The sequence below is a fragment of the Astatotilapia calliptera genome, chromosome 3 (genome assembly GCF_964374335.1).
Source record: "Astatotilapia calliptera chromosome 3, fAstCal68.1, whole genome shotgun sequence".
NCBI classification, from domain to species: Eukaryota; Metazoa; Chordata; class Actinopteri; order Cichliformes; family Cichlidae; genus Astatotilapia; species Astatotilapia calliptera.
This window is the reverse complement of record NC_137424.1, coordinates 13,637,433-13,657,986: the sequence shown is the minus strand read 5'-3', so window position 1 is coordinate 13,657,986 and position 20,554 is coordinate 13,637,433. Positions and strand designations below refer to the sequence as shown.

The 20,554-nt window shown below is 40.1% G+C and overlaps 2 protein-coding genes and 2 long non-coding RNA genes across 4 annotated transcripts in view; 3 read left to right on the top strand and 1 right to left on the bottom strand.

Moving 5' to 3' along the window:
* Positions 1-14,308, bottom strand: part of LOC113017655 (uncharacterized) — an 81,434-nt gene extending 67,126 nt beyond the window's left edge. Inside the window, exons 1-5 of the mRNA XM_080299683.1 lie at positions 14,298-14,308; positions 13,911-14,084; positions 13,527-13,700; positions 13,177-13,350; positions 324-497 (exon numbers count right to left, since the gene is read on the bottom strand). Coding sequence (XP_080155809.1) covers positions 324-497; positions 13,177-13,350; positions 13,527-13,700; positions 13,911-14,084; positions 14,298-14,308 — 707 coding nt within the window. The remainder of the gene's footprint in view (positions 1-323; positions 498-13,176; positions 13,351-13,526; positions 13,701-13,910; positions 14,085-14,297) is intronic.
* LOC145425217 (uncharacterized) overlaps positions 1-20,554 on the top strand; it is a 300,454-nt gene that overhangs the window by 208,487 nt on the left and 71,413 nt on the right. The gene's annotated exons all lie outside the window — the stretch shown is intronic.
* Positions 1-20,554, top strand: part of LOC113011591 (uncharacterized) — a 207,167-nt gene that overhangs the window by 133,756 nt on the left and 52,857 nt on the right. The window lies entirely within an intron of this gene.
* LOC145425209 (uncharacterized) lies at positions 9,033-11,106 on the top strand. The gene is made up of 3 exons (XR_013905876.1): positions 9,033-9,113; positions 9,356-9,511; positions 9,935-11,106. It is a non-coding gene; the product is annotated as an uncharacterized LOC145425209 (long non-coding RNA).

Below are 20,554 nucleotides of genomic sequence, written 5' to 3'. Positions count from 1 at the left end.
GTTGTCTCTGTGACCTAATAAAGTGTATCTAAAAGTTACAAAATGTTGTCTCTGTCCAAATATTTATGGACCTAACTGTAGGTCTACTTTTAATGAAACTCTCAACATATCAGTTATCATTAATGTTCCTGCAAACAGACTCCTTGGAGACCTCCTACATAAATATCCATGTACTATCAAGCTAGACTAGTGTGTCTGTCCCTGAAAATATTCCTGCATGTGTGATTGTTCATGTCTCATCTGCAGGAAACAAACAGGAAGTGAGTGAAGGACACAGAAAATGTTTCCAGCTCTTCCTCCTCTATCAGACATTCTCTCCATACCTGAGAGTGTCCAGCCTCCAGCCTGGATCCTTCAGTCCAGCCGACAGCAGCTTCATTCCTGAGTCACATGGATGATTGTAGCTCAGGTCAAGCTCTCTCAGATGGGAGGGGTTGGAGCTCAGAGCTGAGGCCAGAGAAGTACAGCCTTCCTCTGTGATCAGACAGCCTGACAGACTGCGGACACACAAAACAACAATCCGTCTGTTATCCATCTCTATGGCAGCATAACTAAGGGATGGTTCAGGGTCACCTGATCCAGCTCGAACTATAAGCTTTATCAAAAAGGAAAGTTTGAAGCTGATCTTCAAAGTAGAGAGGGTGTCTGTCTCCTGAACTCAAACTGGGAGCTGCTTCCACACCCAGTCCAGCATAGCCAGGCTTTCTTTGTGTTTCCTGCTTTGACAAAACCTCAAATCCCAGTCAGAGATGATGAGCATCATCACAGTGATGATCATTTCTCTGTAACCCAGGCTTTCTACTTCAGGATCTGTGCACGCTCACAGAACAAGGAGACCTTTAAACATCATTTCACTAAATGGATGGACTGAGCTCAGCCTACAGATGAACTGGATAAATAAAGATTTGACCTCAGTGTGCTCAATGTTCATGTCTATTCCTAACATATTCCTAACATGATAGCTGCACTTTAGAGCTCTAAAACTGGAACTGACACATGTTTAAACTCTACATGTTACTCAGTACATTCAGTTCTGACACTCGCCCACAGTCCAACAAAGGAAACATGCAGATCACATCAGTTTGTCACCAAAGTCTAATTATTCCAGAGGGCAGTGTTGATACAACTAAAGTTATTTTTAAGCAAAGTTGAGTTTTTTATTGTCGGAGTACTTCATGTCTGAAGTATCACTTAAATGCATTACACGCTGTTGATGGCAGCAAACAAACCACCCAAACAAACAGCGGTGGGAGGCTTGGGCAGACTACGTAGATTCAACTAGTGGGAGGAGTCTAGATAAACCAAAGAAAGACAAGCTAACAAACACCACAGTGAAGTGAGTAGCTACAAACTGCAGGCTGATTAGTGTTGTTGAAGAAGTCGGTCTGAGGAACGTTCTTAGGATCAACAAATGACGGCATGTATGAGCCTCCCTCAAGACGCACCATCACAAGAAGAACACATGAGCTGTAGAAAAAGGAGAGACTATGAAAGCCACAGCGTTACAACGTGCACCAGCTGTTGGTTTCTCTGGAGACTACTGGGCGTGGCTGGGTAACCATGGTTACTTGGAAGTTACAGTACATGATATTAATGAAGAGTGGGAGCTGCGTTCTATAGCAAACAATTTGTTTTGAGGTAATCAGTTGATCTTAGTTTAACCGGAAGCCCTTAGCAATAATTGCAAAGCCTATATTTTGTACAACTACCATCAGTTCGTCTGTACTGATGGTAACTTAAAGTCACACTAATGTAGTTTAGTTTCTATAGTTTATGTAGTAGAAGTATACTACAGTACCCTGATCACTGATAGGATAGATTTATGTAGATATACACCTTTGTGTTTAACATTACTGCATTATAGTACTGTGATCTTTGTCCTTATATATGGCTATATTATCTATACTGATGTATGTACATATATGTACGTACATATAACTGGATATGTAACTTATTTATTCATCTTATTTGTCATGTATTTGTATTGTGTACTTCTTTTTTGTAAGAAACCACACATGTGATCACAGCCACAAGAATCAATCAGTGAAAGAATAAAGTGCCTCAAACCGAACCTTAAGCTCCTTATTCCACACGCTGGGATCATTTGGCCTTCAGTGGTGTTCTGGCTGACACACCGGAGTGACTGGAGTGCTAAAGAGTGAATCAGACACACCAGTGTCATCCCTGATATCTCCACTACATTTAATCGTCCTTCAGCTTGTGGCTGCCATTAGCTGATTTGCTAGTTAGCCGGTGTGCTAGTTAGCCGGTTCGCTAGTCAGCTGGTGTGCTGACCAGCAAACCACTAGGTTACAAGATGAGCTTGTCTGTCTGATGAGCCAGCTCTCTCTGTCTTGGTCATTTTGTCCTTGGGCAAGACACTTCACCTACCGCTTACTGGTGATGACCAGAGGGGCCGATGGCGCGATATGGAAGCTACAACTGTAGCTTACCTACACCAGTGTGTGAATGTGAGACTGAATGAATAGTGGAATTGTAAAGGGTCCTTGAGGGTCTCGAAAAGCGCTATATAAATGCAATCCATTATTATTATTAAGAGCATCTTTAGGACTGACTGTGCTCATTCTTCCTCCAACCTCTCCTTACCAAAGATAACAACTACATCAGTATTAGCTCAATAACAATTTCTGCAATTCAATTGTGGACATTCATTTTTAAACCTTGTGTAAAATGATAAAACCTAAAAGTCTGAGTATTATTCTTTGTGCAAACAGCTCTTGCAGGTTACCCCGGACTTAATAATGAAATAATAATAATAATAAAAATAACCTTTCCTTTGAGCAGCTGTTCAGGCTACTAAACTCATCCCAGAAATAACAAGTGACACCATTAATAGTGGAGCTACCTTTAATAGGTGAAACTGATTTAACCTATAAGGCTACTGCAGTTACTTGTTATCAGGTTTAGTAGGGAAGACATCTGGATGAGGTAGTTAGTAGTATGTAGTTATTACCAGGCGACTCCCCTCCCCCACATCGGCACCAGAACCCTGTATTTTCTACAGGGTAAGACTGCCTGTTTTATCAAACTATGGCCATTACTACTGTGATCATTTGTAGCCCAGTGTGCCGCTCTCTCTGCACTCTAAAAAGTGTATTTCAGCAGTAGTTGAAGTTATGTAAAGTTCAGAGTCAGTTTCATTAAGATTTCTGCTTTAGTGGAGCCAGTCTAAATTTGTGGAGTATATCAACTTGTTATTACGTGTTGTTCCCTCAGTACACATGTAACCTGCTATTCTCATTAGAGTCAACCTGCATCAATTAAGTTTCTCGTGACGCAGTGCGTCTGATGTCATGACGTCTCCGCCTTCTCCAGAATTTTCTACTTGCGGTTGAGAACAACAATTTGAGAGGCACTTGGCTGCAGGCAGGACCTCGTGAACAATTTGGTCAATAAGGTAACGAAGATATTACTTTTTCATAGTCCTTGAAGGTAAGTCAAATGTAGAACACATATTTTAATATATTAGATATAAAAATATTCCAACTGTATTGTTAAGTTTGTTAAGTGTTTAGTAAACTGACCTGACCAAACCGCTATCATTCAGCCCTGCTAACATTAGCGAAATGTCAGACCTGTTGGTAGTTTGTGCTTGGACATGTAGGTTAAGTTAGTAGTTTTCCGGCGGTACTCTCTAGTTTTAATATCGTAATGCTAGCTTAAAGTTGTGTATTCATGCAGTGTGTCGGTGTTGGCTTACTGTTAGTTATTCATTAGCATTAGCACATTATAGCGGCAAGCTGGGCCGCGGTTCTCTTCAGACTACGTTACTTCGGGCGCGCGCATTTATACACGAGTGGTTGTTCGCAGTATGCCTGTTGGCGCGAATAGTTCATGCGGTCACGGCCACGGGTGATGTAGGAGGTAAAGTTTAGCTGTGGTGGCTCCAGGAAGCATGCATTTACTGCCGCTTGCATTGCTTTCAATGTACATGACGTTAAGAAGGCGAGGAGAAAGGGTGCGTGCAGCGCTCGTACACGCACGGATCAGCCGTGTGAGAAGGAGATGGTGTGCGGCAGAAAATCAAAATTAGAAATCATAGAAGAAAGTATTACGCTATTGAACACAGAAAATACAGCCATCAGATTTCTTGTAGACCTAGCACACTTCTGGTCTGTGTCTGAATACATATATAAGTACATAGATGCAGATGAACACTGTAAACATGATGAAAGATCGACAGACTAACTCGAACATATCTTTAATCTTTAGGACTTTGGGTAGCGCTTCCTTTCCTTCCTGTCAACCTCTCCAGAGGGGTGTCTGCTGATGGCAGAAAGATTACATCACCTCTGGTTGGAACCCTGGACAGTGCCACAACCTTTGGCTTGGTGTCCAATGTGATGCCCCATCGCCACCTTCTGACCTAACTTCTTCTCAGCTCTGTGACTACTTCAAGAGGGGCATTCCTGTGTGGAGGCGTGCCAGGCAGCTCGTTTTACCTGTGAACTTGCGTACTTTCACTTCATCAACAACAAAGGTATGCAAGTTCAAAATAGTAATGTCTCATTTAAACTTAATTCAGTTTTACACTGAACAGGAATCGGCTTTATATATAAAACAATTGCAAAAAAAAAAATTTGTACCTATGGGCATTTGGGTTTTGTTTTTAAACTTTTGTTTTGAACTTATCCCTTTAAAATCTAATTAGAGAGGGCTGGCTACATTTGATGAATACATTTTGTGTTTAAATGATTCGCTTTGTGTTGGGCAATGTGGCAAAAAGCTGAGATGAGATCTAGTCTCATATCACCATATTGATATATTGTAATATTGCCCAACTCTCCCTCTGTGTTTTCTCAAATTATTTATATACACCCAGTAAAGCGTGTCTCTTTGTTCCTCCAGTGCTATGCTTCATGTGGAGATGCAAGGACTGTGGGACAACATTAACAAAATGATCTGAATTGCTCAAACACTACAAACTGATTCATAGGCATTACGGACGAGGCCACTCATATCCATGCACTTATTTAAATTGTGCATGTAGGTTCAAGACTTGGAATGCCCTACTGAGCCATCTATCAAGAAATCACCCTGCCCAACAAGCAGTCTCCAAAGCTGCGTCCACATTCACTTGCCATATTTGTGGCCATAATCAACTCTCCACAGAAAGAGAATATTTTCAACATATCTATCAGCATCTTAAAAATAAGGAGACTGTAATATGTGTGTTCCAAAACTGTGAATATAAAACCAATGTCTATGAGAACTTCAAAAGTCATAAATACAGAAAACACTCTGGTACAGTGAACACATTTAAGCCTGGAATAAGTTCTGTTGATGAATCTTGTGCCAGTGTTGCCAGTGATATTTCAGATGTGGAAATTATAGAGAGTGATGTAAATTTAAATTCTGCTTTTGACAATGGGTATTCTGAAAACTTAGAGAAGGATATTGAGCTTAAAACTGCTTCAGTGCTCCTTAAGTTGGAACACAACTTTCTTGTGTCTAATGCAGCTGTAGATGAGCTTTTGCAGGAGTTAAACTATTTGATTGGTTCTGTTTCTGTGGCGATTACCCAAAAGACTATTAGCCAAGTATTACAAGACAACGGATGCCAATTTGACCAGTCAGTTGTTGAAAAGCTAGCCAGTGTACTCTGTGAGACAAACCCTGTAAAAAAAGCAATTGGAGATAAAGGTCCACTTTCCAGTCCTTGGAGACGAAAAGCATACTATAAGAGCCACTTTAAAGTAGTGGAACCAGTGGAATATATACTTGACCGAAAAAATAACAAGTCATTCCAATATATTTCAATTTTAAAGTCTTTGCAGCATATTCTTGACTGCCATATTCTTGACTGCCAGACAATCTTGGATCAGGCTGTTAATTTGAATACTGTAGATAATCAGCCTCAAAAAACTTCTGTGCACTACAAAACTATCTTCGATGGTGACTTCTTCCATGAAAATGGACTGTTGTCCAAGCAGGAAAGCATTTCATTGATATTATACATTGATGAATTCGAAATATGTAATCCCCTTGGTACATCACGGAGGAAGCATAAAATTTGTGGATTGTACTGGGTTTTGGGTAATTTGCCACCAGGCTGTAATTCTGCTTTAACCTCAATCTATTTGGCTGCTTTAATCAAAAGTAATGATCTGAAGTGCTATGGGTATGAGAACGTGTTAAAACCTGTAATTAATGATCTTGTAATTTTGGAACAGAGTGGGATATTTCTGTCAAAGTTGGGCAGAACAGTAAAAGGCACTGTGCAGTGTGTTGTTGCCGACAACCTTGGTGCACACAGTATTGCTGGATTCTTTGAAAATTTCTCAGGGACATACGTATGTAGATTTTGCACTGCAGAAACATCAGAGTTCCAGACTATTGAAGTCAGAAGTGAAGTCTTTACTTTAAGAACAAAAGACATTCATGCAGATCATTTACGAATTATCAAGGAAAACAAATGGCCCAGTTATTATGGTGTGAAATCAAAGTGTATTTTGTCAAAGCACCTCTCACATTTTGATGTTACCACTGGGTTTCCACCTGATGTTGTACATGATCTTTTTGAGGGAATTGTTCCTTTTGAACTTGCGCTTTGCCTCAATTTGTTAATCAAAAAAAAGTATTTCACATTATGTACATTAAATGAAGCAATATCATCTTTCAACTTTAAGTGGGCTGACAAAACAAATCAACCTCATCCTGTGGCTCTCAGTTTTGCATCCAAAAAAAGTGTAGGAGGGAATGCACACGAGAACTGGAGTCTTATCAGATTTTTGCCTTTGTTCGTTGGGCAGAGTGTACCCTGTGAGGAGCCTGCTTGGCACATCTTAACAGACTTGAAGGACATTGTTGATCTTGTTGTCAGTCCTGTTCATACTGAGGACTCCATTGCATATCTTGGTTTTAAGATCTCCGAGCACAGAATCAAGTTTCAAGAGGTTTTCCCAGATGTTAATCTTAAACCAAAGCACCACTACTTGGAACATTATCCATACTTGATCCGTAAGTTTGGGCCACTGGTTGCACTATGGACTATGCGATTCGAAGCAAAGCATAGTTTTTTTAAAAGAGTTGCAAGGAACATCAGATGCTTCAAAAATGTACTTCTTTCCCTTTCACAGAGACATCAGTATCAGATTGCATATCATTTGCATGCAATTATCTTTGCCAAACCCCCACTGGAAGTAACAGATGTTTCCACTGTTCACATTGATGTTCTTAACAAGGACATCTCAAATGCACTGAGACAGAAGTCTCCAGATATGGACAATGTGTGCTTGGCTAAAAGTGTAGCATATAATGGAATAATCTACAAGTGTGGGATGATCTTGATCCACGGCTCACTGGGAGGACTGCCAGAGTTTGGTGAAATCATCCAAATGGTTATACTGCAGGACAAACTAATCTTCATTCTGAAAAAGCTTAGCGGATGGTATATGGAACACTACAGAGCTTATGATCTCAAAACATAACCAAGCAAAGAAGTGGAACTTGTTGAGCCACAAGAACTGCATGATACCTACCCACTGGCAGACTACAAAATTAGAGGGATGCGTCTTGTCACCTTGAAAAGATATGTCCATGTTTAAATGGTGAGGCCTCAAAATATGATAAAGTATTTTCTTAAGTGGGTAAACAAAACCCAGACCCATACAATACTAATGTGTTCTCAGAACATATTTATTTTATACTGCAAGCCAAAGTGGTGTGATGATGTCATTGGCAATTCATCAGTTATGTCATTTTTTTTAATGCAGGTCGCTGGATTCCAGTCAGTGAATGCTAATCCTATGCTCTCCCCCCTTCTGCTTCTCTTCTCTTTTTCTTCTTTCCTCTCCTTGTTGTCTCCTATATTCTCCTCACCTCCTCTCCTTCTCTCTTCTCTTCAATGTCTCCCATATTCTCGCCATCTCTCTTCTCCTCCCTTCTCCTCTTCGGTTTGCCTTCTCTCCTCGCTGCCTCAGCTGATCTCCACCTCTCCTCTTCATTTTCTCCTCCCCTTTCCTCCTCTCTTTGCCTTCTCTCTTTTCCTCTAGTTTGACATTAAATTCTCCTAATTGGAAATGTCAGTGGTTTACATGTTGATCCTCACTTGTGCTTTGTTCTCAGACCACCATGGCTGGTTCAACACCTGCAAGACTGAAGGTGATTTTAGGAGAGAACAACATTGAAAAGCTGACTCTTCCAAATGGCATCCCAGAGTCACTTGAAGACCTTCTCAGCACGATAAAGACTACTTTTGGGTTAAAAGGTAACTTCAGACTGCAATACATGGACCAAGACTTTGGCAACGACTTCTTTAATCTGAATTCTACCACCGAACTTCGGAATTTGGGGACAATCAAAGTGATCCACCAGCAAACAAATCCACCTTTGATCAGTGCCGATCAGTCCACTTCATCTCTGTCTCTTTCATTTGAGTCTGATGACGGTATTTCGGTGGCATCAAATGACACCATTTTCCTCTCATCCCCTGAATCTATGTCATCTCGAACACAACAGTGGCCAGAAGACTTTGCAATTCCCCAATTTTCATATGACACAGAGCTACAGCTAGAGAGGGGGAATACTGAGTACCGTGTGAGCCAAAAAATGTTGACTTTAAGCGCCCGAATGCTGTCTGATATCCTGAAAAGAGTTGCAGAAGAAATTTACCGTTACAAGGCCTATCCAGAGGATGCACATTTCTGCGCAGCTGCAGAGGCCCTTATCAAAAAGCACCCATGTTTGAAAGAACCTGGATCATTCAATGGCTGCTACGGTTGGAAACAACGACTGAAGTACAAAATGGCAAACTACAGGACCCAGCTCAAATTACAGGGGTGTCCAGAGCTGTGTGTAAACTCACTGAAATCTAAAGCTACTACAGATGCTTTCCTTGCTAAAAAAAAGTGAAGAAGCCAAAACGTTCTGAAGCTAACTTTTATCCATCCTTTCCTACTGGTGAGACTCAGGACAGCATGGAAAAAGTGAGACTAGAACTTCTGACAGAGATCGGGATAAGGGACAATGAAAGGGTCATCGCAGACAAAATGGCTAACACGTTTGCCTAAAGACGACATGAGGTGGTAAACCAAGAACCAAGCATTCAGGAACTGAAGGACAGATGGCCTGCACTCTTCACACAGAAAGAGGTAAGAATGGAACTGAAGTGATCGAAGTCTGTATGCTTCAGGATTTATTGCAGTTAACTTTCATGAATTGGTCATAACTTGATTTGGTTGAGATTTTATAACACTGAACTTAATGAAAGAATTTACATTTTGAATTCCCATATATGTTATACTTTTTGGGATATAGACATTTTGGCATACAATCAGTTTCAGCATTTTGTTCCATAATACAATATCTACTGTCATTTGTGTTTTGTTTTTAGATAAATACAGAGTTCCAGAGGCTCATGGCTGTTCCTCTTGAGTGGAAGTTCATGGCCCAGTTAGACATGCACTCAAGTCAGCTGATCAAAGTCATACGTGCCAAAGGAGGAGCAACACGCCAAAAGATTGCGAACATCTTGGACACATTGGACCAGGTAAATCTGTACCATCAAACAAGATGCTTCGTAACTAAGAGGGCTGTCAAAATATATCTGAATCCAAAAAAAATAAAAATAAAAATAAAAATAAAAAAAATAAATTATATATATATATATATATATATATATATATATATATATATATATATATATATATATATATATATATATATATATGAATGAATCCTTCATAAAGACAATATGGGCAGGCCAATGCTAATCATGGCTTTCATATGCATGAATGTTTTTAGCGACTCAAAAAATACACCACTGAACTCATCCCCTTTTCTTTCTGTAATGAATCTCTGGGCTTGTGAATTACTGTTTTTAAATAAAGTACATGTAAGTTAAGCAATAAGAGTAAGGATGTCTGTCTTATGAAATTTAGAGTTTAAAATTAATCAACATTTGTTGTTCTAGACTGTGGACATTAATCATCGGAGGGAATGTGTGCTGAAAGCCCTCACCATCTTCCTGGGAGAAGATGCAGATGGCCTGATCAAGGAATACCTTGTAAGTTTCAACAGTTTGTCAGCACATCTTGTCAAAGGGACACAAAAAAAGTTAACTGTTAGAACAAACATAACACGTGAACCATAGTTGGATTGCTGACATGTATTTATTATCATGACCATATTGGACATTATGTAATTCCCAGCAACAACACATTACATATTGGATTGACTTTGTTTTAAGTAAGACGGGCTTACTTGATTATTTAAGTTCAAAGGAATCCGGTTGTTCAGTCTGACGTCACTAGCCGTGTCTGGGTCTAAACTCCGCTGCAGGTCCATATATCAAACGATCACTATGGCATTACTGAGAGTTGAAAAACTGTCTAAAGTCTTTCATCTTTAATAAAATGATCAGCGTTCTGCTCTACCAGGTGTAACAATTGAGTTTAACATCCAGGCATCCATGAAAACGGAATTTATGACATTTAACGGAGTTACAAGTTAGCAGGGAGTTAGCTCGCTAGCTTCTATCTAAATACAATATAGCATGTCCTGACTGCGGGGTTTTGGAAACAAATTAAAACGTACAGCTCTGTTATCACTTCCAGCATAAATGAAGACAGAAAACTAAACAGCAGTGACGTTTGTAGGGTTACTGAAGTTGGGCTAGCTGGTATATAATGATTTGCTACGTGACCGCTAGCGACACAGCTATGTTAGCATAATATAAACAAGCTAACTTTTTTCCACTCGATAAAAGTTAACGTGAGTGTTCTTGGTGGTCAGGAACAAATGTAATCGCATGGCAGGATGCTGTAAAAGGACCAAACTTCAGCCAGGAGAACAACTGAGATAATCCATCCACAATACGAAGTTAGTCATTCATATACTGCTGCATGGGCTGGGCTGTAGCTACATCCTAAGGTTTTAAAGACTGAGCTTAAATAAATGATTAGCGGTAATAAAAGCAGAGGGAGGTCAACAGGGATCACTGACTGTTTTAGGAGCTTTTTGAGATCAAATAGAAGAAAATACAAAACATTAAACATGTTAACAACACAAAAGCCATATTAAACGCAGACTACTTTAGACCCGGAAGTAGGATTCGTCGCGTCATCACTGAACAACCGGATAGTTTGACATATTGGGAAATCTTATCTTTCTTGCTTACATTTTGATTAGAGTCAGCTTGATACACCTCTCTCTGCTGTTTCTGGTGTGTGATGACACCCAGCCAAGAAATAGCCCAGCACATAACACATATTGGTACATCACCCAAACACTTAATCACAGTAAGAAGTGAGGCTAATGATGATTTGTGTTTGTGTCTTGTACCCCTCTGTAGGACTGTGGAGCAGATGATGTTCAGAGGGACCTGGAGGAGGTCACCATGGCAGTGTATGTGATTCAGAAGGAGGGGGAGGGACTGCAGGAGCCACCTGAAGACATTGGCATTGTCATTGAGGGTGTGGAAGTGTTGCATGAACTAACTTCAGTTGCCTCAGCTTGTGCCCTGCTTCTAGGTTTGATCTATGCACTCAACCTAGCTTATCCAAAACCCTTTCGCTTCACTTTTGAAGTGCTCCAAAAAATCTTCATGCAGCTTGATCAGCACAAGATGTCCCCCAAAGTCCAAAATCTGTATATCAAACTTCAAAGCTCCCAGTAATGGCACAGAACAATGACCAACAAATGGCCCTGTGCCATAATGCGAAGGAACAACTGTATTTGGACATATAGCATGTAAAATATGTAGTCTCTTTTGGATGTTGGGCTTTTTTTATGCTCCAAGAGACCTCAAACCCCAATTTAATGTGCTTTTATACATACTTTGTATGGTATTTTTATTTTATTTTTTTATTTTTTTTCAGACATATTTGCCTTCGTTTCAAGGGAAAGGTTGCATTTCAGGTTTGATGTGCTCAGTTATACAACAAACTGTTGTGACATTCTAAAACTCTAAAGGAGTGTTTATATTTTTTCATCCCCATTGGTCAGCTACACTGTTCAGATATTTATTCATTGGCTATAGCTGAAGAGAAGTTTCTGTATACTCTTGGGGCACTTTTTCATAGTTGACACTGTATGTGTTAAGATTGATATTTGTGTAATACTGTGTTGCACTTTACACTTTGTTGACAACTTTGTGGTCCTACTAAGCGTTACTTGCATTTTGTGCATATGTATTTCAAAGAGGACAAATGTGTAATGTATTTGTACCAAAAGCTGTGTTGGTTGCCATAAAGGTAATACTTTATTACATTTATACAATAAAGCATTTAAAAAAAAAAAAAAACATTGGATTTTGAATTTTTGAAAAATATTTTCAGCCAACTTAAACTTTTGATTTAAGCTTTATTATACAAACTAAAATTTCATTTTAGAGTCACTACAAAAAGTAATTTACACTAAACCACATTATTAGGTTAGCAAAGAGCAATATTTTACTTTTGGGTTATGCAAATTATTGGGTTGGAAAAACTGAAAACTTTAAGTTGAAATGTCTTAATTTTAAGTTGGATTAATGCAAAATGTTTATTTGACAACAATTAATTTATTAAGTACATGTAACTTAAATCAGTTGTGTTAATTTAATGTATTAACTTAATTTCAAAGAACTTAATTAAATTTGGTGTTACCAATTGAAATAATTCAATTAAGTTGGTTCAACTATTTTCTTTTTTCAGTGTGCTGGGATGAACCACTGGAGCTCACCCAGTCATCCCTTTCTTTCTCTCAAGAAGAAGTGAAATAAATGTATTTATTATGTTACGAGTCTAATATTCTTTAAATCAAACTGCAATGAATAAATCAAGCAAGAAGATTTGGTGGCTCCAAGTGTTGTAGAAGAAAAGATAAACATCTCATTTTGAGAAATAAGCCTTTAAAATTAAGTAAGTACTGTGAATAAAAAACAAACAGCGAACCAATCAGTAGTCGCCAATGTCCTCCTAATTTCATTCACAAAGAAATCAAATATATATATTTTGGGCCCAAAGGAGTCTAAATCTTTAAATTAGGCAGTTCATGAAGTATTTTTTTAAATAAACAAAGACATGACTATAACAACTTTTAGTAATTCAGAGTCCAATTATCCACTCAAATGTAAATAAAAGTTCACTTGACAGCTGTATAAAGGTTACCTGTTTATACAATAATATAAGTCACATTTCAAATGATCATCTGTGGGAAAGTTTGAATCCTGACCTGAGAGTTTCCACTGCACACTGTGAACTCTTTAGTCCAGCAGACAGAAGCTTCACTCCTGAATCCTGCAGGTCAGAGTTACTCAGGTCCAGCTCTCTCAGACTGGAGGACTGGGAGCTGAGGACTGAGGACAGAGCTTCACAGCTTCTCTCTGACAGGTTACAGCCACTTAGTCTGAAAAATAAAAGACAGTCTATACAACAAATACTCATGTAGAGTTTGTTAATACATTTCACAACATTAAATCTTGACTTTCTATTTTTAAAGGAAACATAAACATACTAAGATACAACATCATATGTATGAACTTTAATTAATAATTCTAAAAACTAAATGTTTTCGGATCTGACCTCAGAGTATTCAGTTTACAGTTTAAACGTTGTAGTCCAGCAGACAGAAGCTTCACTCCTGAATCCTGCAGCTTTCTGATACTCAGGTCCAGCTCTGTCAGACTAGAGGACTGTGAGCTTAGAACTGAGGACAGAGCTTCACAGTTTTCCTCTGAGAGTTCACAGATGTTAAGTCTGAAGATAAAAACATGAATAAAGATTGTTGTTAAAGTGTAATCAGGGTGAAATAGCTTATTGTATTGTGCTGAGCAGGTTAGTAAAACTTCACTTTAACTTGGAAATGAATAAAAATGCTATGAAACAAGGAAACTGGATAAAGACATAAACAAAAACAAACATCAAACACAAACAAACAGAACTAAACAGAATACAAATTGATCTGACCTCAGAACATTCAGTTTGGCGTGTGGACTCTCCACTGCAGCAGACAGAAGCTTTACTGCTGAAGCCTTCAGGCTGTTGGTACTCAGGTCCAGCTCTCTCAGACTACAGGACTGGGAGCTGACCACTGACAACAAATTTTCACAGCCTTCCTCTGAGACGTTACAGCTGCTCAGCCTGTGAGAGAAAGGGAAAAAAAAAACAAAAACAAAAAAAACAAAGAATATATGTGATCAAATTAAATTTGTTTATATGTTGAACCTTTTTTAAATTTTATTTTAAACCTATGAGACTATGAGTGCTACCAATCCAGTGCACACGATTGGTACCTTGATGGAACCTTGCTCAGGGGTACCACAAGGTAACTATTCGGTGGATTCGACCCCTGACCTTATGATCATGGGGCGACCACTCTGCCTACTGAGATAATAATTCTGTGTATACTATCATACAATATTAACTAAAACAATTATTTTAGAAAATTTTAGTAATTCAATAATCATTATGCTCATTACCTGTGTACTGTGAGGAACACTGGATTTTAAACACTAGCTGTATTGTGATATTATTCTGTTATTATATGTTACCTTATATATGTAATCAAAATAGTTGAATTATGTTAATTGCTGTAGATCATATTATACCCTTTAACATAGAGTGTGTGATCAGTATGTAGTTTTAGTTTGCATTATACTTCTGACTTAAAAGAGTGTGAAAATCATTAGATCTATTGGTTTGACCTGTATTACTCAACACTGTTGAATGTATTACATTGTTTCTTGACATGTTTTACTGCTGAATCATATGAAGAAGGTTGTGAGCAGAAGACTTGGTGTCTGGGGAGAAAGAGATAAAACCACATTCCTTACCCCCCTTCCTACTTCACACAGAAAGACAGAGAGCCGAGGTCATAATTTAGGCGCCGTGAGTGAAAGAATGTGAATGTTTGGGCTTTTACGACCAGGTGGGGGCCACTAGAGAGTATAAAAAGCTGTGTAACCCGTCACCATTTTGAGACATGCCGCTGACCCTCTGCGGGCATCTCTCCCATTATGATGGCCGTAATGCTCATAAGTGTTGAATTGTATGGAAATAAATGATTGTTGATTGAGCATTTATACACCGAGTATTGTCCTTCCTTCAGCCCAAAGATTCAAAGAACTGCGTGTTTTCAACAACTTGGTGCCGTGTGACCCGGATCTTTGGCGTGCTGAGGAGGTGCAGATTTGGCCTTTGGTGAGATCGTGAGGCGAGGTGAACAGAGGACCGGTCCAAAAATAAAAAGGTAAGCACAGCCTGTTGTATTATAAATACCAAATGTGCATATTGGGCTTTCCAAATTAATCTGTTCACTGAGTTACACGTATTTTCACATTAAATTTGTCGGTGTCTGGTTTTTGGCGCAAGATACTAACAAACATAAGTTGAGGCTGAATTCCAGTGTGTTAAATAAACTGCTTCTACCGAGATACTAATAACATACTACGTTGGACTAGTTGCAGTAAACTGCTTCTACCGAGATACTAATAACATACTACGTTGGTCTAGATTTCAGCCCACTTTACCTTCCACATTTAATTTTGTCTAAAACTGGCTTCTGTAGCAATAATACATTAGAATTTCTTCTGGAGATGCAGCCATAAGTTCAGTACATTTGAAGTCGAGGTTTTGAAGTTTGTTTATGGTGTCGGTTAAACCCTGGCTCTTTGCCGGCTATGAAATAGAAGTTGATTTAAGGTAAAGCAGATGCTGGCTTACGGTGCAGTTGAACGCTGGCAACGCGAGAGCGCAACACGTCCGTAGGTTTTGGTTTATGATACGGGCGTGTTCCGGTGGTGCGGCCGGGAAGTGCAGTAGTGGTTGGTGCTGGTTTCAGTACATTGAATAGAGGTTTGACGGTGGTTTATGGTGTCTGTCGAGTAAGGGCTGCGGCCATAAAACAAAGTAAAATTTTACTTGCCAAGAAGTACATAGAGCAAAACCTGGTTTATGGTATCAGTAATAACTTCAGGGGACGCAGGCATCACTTTTATGATGCGACTTTGCCCCGTTGTGGCGGCCATAAGCGCAGAGAAAGGGGTATTTTGATCTTTGGTTGTTGTGCTTCAGAAGAATTCTAACAGTTGAGCTCAGAGGTTTCTGTGCAAATTTCTGCTGATAAGGACCGTTCTCTGTGTGTCTCACTGTGGGTGCGGAGCAGTGAAGCGCGCTCTGGGTGCTGTTTTGTGTGACGCGCGCTCCGGGTGCCGCTTTGAGTGTGAGTGAGGCGCGCTCTGAGTGTTTTTTGTGTGTGTGAAGTCTGAACACAGTGACAGTGACGGTTGATGTGTTTGATTAGGAGGACATTAGAGCAAAGACACATTTTAGGATCAAAGGTTGATGCCTAGTGTACCTGTGGAAATAATTTTGCCCTAGGAGTGGCGACCCTCCGTCCGTGGACGCGCGGCCAGGACCGGCGGCGTCCGGGTGCCGAGGTGGTGACTTGGGGAGGTGAGGGCCCCCGCATAGCTACGGAAATAACACTGGAACGTCCGTGTAACCACGGGTTCACATTTATTCCGGACTAGAACAAGACACATTTTGCGAACAAAGGTTGAGTCTAGATTAGTAAAGAAATAAAAAGGTTAAATTCCTCGTTTCAGTGGTTGAAATTGTTGTGTGCCTGTCCCCTGACGAGTGTGAAATTAAATAAAGAGGGAATTTGGAGCCACATAGAGATAGACGGGCATAATTGGGTGTATTACTCTGTGGTGTAATAAAAATAAAAAGGAGAGATAGTAAGAGGTGTGTAGTGGAGAATTATGGAGGAGTAGAGAGAGGAATGTGTTGGGAGACTGGCGTGCAGTCTACGCTGTCAAGGTAGGCGTGTTGCCTGCTTATCTGTTTAACATGTGATGAAAATGAAATTAAATAAATCTCTTAGTGTGTTAATACAGGAAACTGCGGACCTGGACCAACTGCCCCCACAAGCACAGCGGCCGAAGCAAAATTATAGGTAATGGGAGCCACACCCAGCACGAATCAGCAGCTGTGAAACAGACAGCAGCAAGGAGAGAATTAGAGGAGGAATTAAGAGAAGTTTTTAATTCATAAAATTGGGGCCAACGGACTTGTGCAGGTTGGGAAGGGGTCCGGAGCATCACAACAAAAGGTGAAACAAAAACACACACAAGCAGAGAAGTGTGAGAGAAAGGCTCCTTTTAAGGTAACGCCTAGTTTGAAAAAAGTTAAAATTAACCTGCTTGCCTACAAATGCACACACATGCAATGAAGAAACAGCTTACAGTCATGAACATGTGAAGAGTTTCCAGCAAAGTTAAAGAAAAATTTAACATACTTAAATGATGAAGTCTATACATTACTGACAAAGAAACCCTCTGGGTTGCAGGACAACAATTTAACAAAGAAAAAGACACTGGTCTAACCAACCAGGCAAGACGCAACAAATTTAGTGGTAAAAAGAGTCAAATTGTGACATGTTTTCTGTTGATTGATTAATAAAAGTGATTACTGAATGAAATAAAATTCCATTTTTGGGCTTTTAAACATGATCTTAAGAATTTTGATATGTACCTGTGTTGTCCTGTCAGCTTGGTGGGTCATGAGTGGATTATATGGTGAGAAAAAACGAAAAAAAAAGGGGGGAGAGAAGGCTGACACAGGGCCTGGCCCCGTTGTCTCCCCTCTGAATAACACAGCCAACACAACATCATTTTCCTGTTCGTTTGTTTTTGTTTGTTTTTGTTTTGTTTTTGTTTTTTCTCTTTATGTTTAATTACAGGCTGCTTTGCCGCCCTGAAAGCCGAGGCTGAACTGGACTCCTGCTCTCCCCTCTATGTGACCCTGACCAAATGCTGCAACAGCTGGACACACAACAACCTGAAAAAGTCAACAGTGCTGCAGGAATGTGATCTCATGCAGCAGAGACGGAGAGCACTAAACCTAAGGCTCGTTTCACTACACGGGGGAAAATTCTCAGACAGCTTCAGCTGACAGAGCTGTGACGAGACGCCCGCCAAGCCCGAATGAAAAGTAAGGCCGAGCAAAAGAATGCTGACCTTGTTAACTTTGCATTCACACTGTGCAGGACAGTGACGGACCAACAATGACCATCGGGCAGCGAAAAGGGCGTGACCGGGACAGGAGGAGTAACTGAGGTCAGAAGGCACCTCAGAATGGACAAAAAACACAGAAGAAGATGCAGGTTTCACCTGCGGTGAGCATGGACACTGGAGAAAGGACTGCCCCAATTGGGGTCAGAACCAGGACGGACGGAATTTCGAGCAGCAGCAGCAGCAAGGGTCGCAAACAGACTGAAAAGGAGGAGGGCAGGACCCCAGGGCACCCTTCAGGCCGTGGTTTACCCAGAACACCAGAACAGGAAAGTGATGAACACACACACACACACACACACACACATTGGAATGCTGATTCACTGAGAAGTGATGCACACACATACACATGCACACGCTTGTGCAATGAAGAATGATCCACACGCACACACACACACACGCTTGATGCAATGAAGAATGCTTTGCTTATGCTGATATGCAAAATGCTGCACACAAACAACCCAATACATAATTTTATGAGGAGCCATTGATTACCATTGATTACGTAGAATGTGTGATATGTCACCTAGAGGGCATTTATGTAGAGTTAATAAGGTCTAAAACGGTTTGGCTATGAAAACAATGTCTGTGCGTGATGTCTGTTTATGGCTCAAGGCCTTGACTGAATTCTTTGCTGTGCTTCACACAGCACTGATGAGGAACAGTGGCACAGAGTGAAAATGATGAATTAATAGTGTAAGTTTAGGTTGGAGTACGGCATTTTCTGTGATTGAGTTTTAATACAAGGAGGAACAAAAGGTGTTACGGCACCTGAGGTTCTCATTCCCACACAATATTGTCCCGGCAGGAAGCAAAAAGTTCCTGTGAATTTCTGGTTTATTTTTTGGTTTTGCTTAGCATTAGCTTGATTTTATCAGTGAGCTTTGGCTTGTGTTCTTTCTCGTAAGCGAGAGAGGGATAGTTTTATGCTTGGACATGTCTGCAACGGGCCCTAGTTTGTGTTATTGTTATTAGTGTGTTGTTGGTTACGTCTGTTTTCGTTTTTGTTACAGTAGGACTGAGGAAAAAACATCTGAGAGGTGTGATCCACCGGTGGTGAGGTGGTGATATGGTGATATTTTGTGAGTTCATGATTTAACAATCAGCTCTTTAAACCAGGCCTGAAAGATTGAGATTTAAAGCGCTATAAAATATTATTACTGTAAACAGTTGCAAAGTATTTTTCTCCATGATTGTAATTGGCTTGGGAGAAATTCACTTATAGGGAACACTGAGAAGTTCTGAGTCTAAAAGGATTGCACCGAGTCTATCTGGCCCAAAAAACAACAAGGAATTGTTTTCCTTTTAAAATGATGACGTCATCTTGCTGATGATGGATGCTCGAATAGGTTGAGACTCCATTATCAGCAACATCTGGTATGAATGTGTGTGAATGAATGCATGTGACTGGACTGTGATGGACGGACTAAAAGTTTTGACTGACTTGATACTGAGACAATGACTGTACCAACTTTAGGATTAGTAAATGCCAACAAACAATTCACCCAGCCGGCAAGAGAAGGGTGGATGCTTCGTTTTGTCTGAGTTTATTTTTGTATGGTAAAACTTAAGCTTATAATGTGTTAGACTTAGAAATGGTTCATTAATTTTTGATTACTTTTACACACACATAGATTATGATTAGAGTAAGTCAACTCTAAGTGAACATAATATTTTGAACCAAATTTGAATCATTAGAAGAACAATGGATAACAATATTAGATTATCAAGGCTAGGGAGAGAGGTGTTTTGGTTTTCTGTCTCTTGTAGAGAAAGGAGCAGACACCAGACGAGGACACGGAGATATGAGGACCCTTCACAGCAGAGACAGATGTAGGGACTGCCAAGACAGCAACTGGGGTAAAGTGTCATGACGGTTGGGCTCCTGGAGAAGATGGATCCCACAAACACAGCAATAACCATGAAGGGGTTGGCGAGAACCAGGAACACCATACCAACGAGGTTCGAGAGGCTCTTGGCAAAAAGGGGGACACGGCGGTGACCCCAAAACACACAGATCTTTGTTTGAAATCGGGGCAGAATAATCCCCAGAACTGTGCAATGACTAAAGGGTGGTCTAACCCCGGAGGTCGAAGAAAGAAGCTGAGAATCACCCAACTGGAAGACACTGGTAGCTGCAGCAATAGAAATAAAGGTTAAAAGCTCCTTAGACAGAGGTTCTAGTCTAAGTACGTTTGAAAGCTATTAGGTGGCATCAAAGGGGGGTGGAAAACTGGAGCACCAAAATAAAGCTGTGGGAGAATTGGGGAGTGATGGGAGAGTCATCTGTAACTGCTGTTATGGTTGTAAATCTAACTTTGCTTGCATCTGAACTGCGTGAACACAGAGGTCATCCCACATATGGTCCACCCGTTAAAGGGGGACAGAGGATCAAGAAGACCTGGACCTTGCAATGCTGGAGTGTATGTTGTAAGTGATCTCTTATAAAAAAGAGATCAAAAGGGGGAATTGTGATATTATTCTGTTATTATATCTTACCTTATATATGTAATCAAAATAGTTGAATTATGTTAA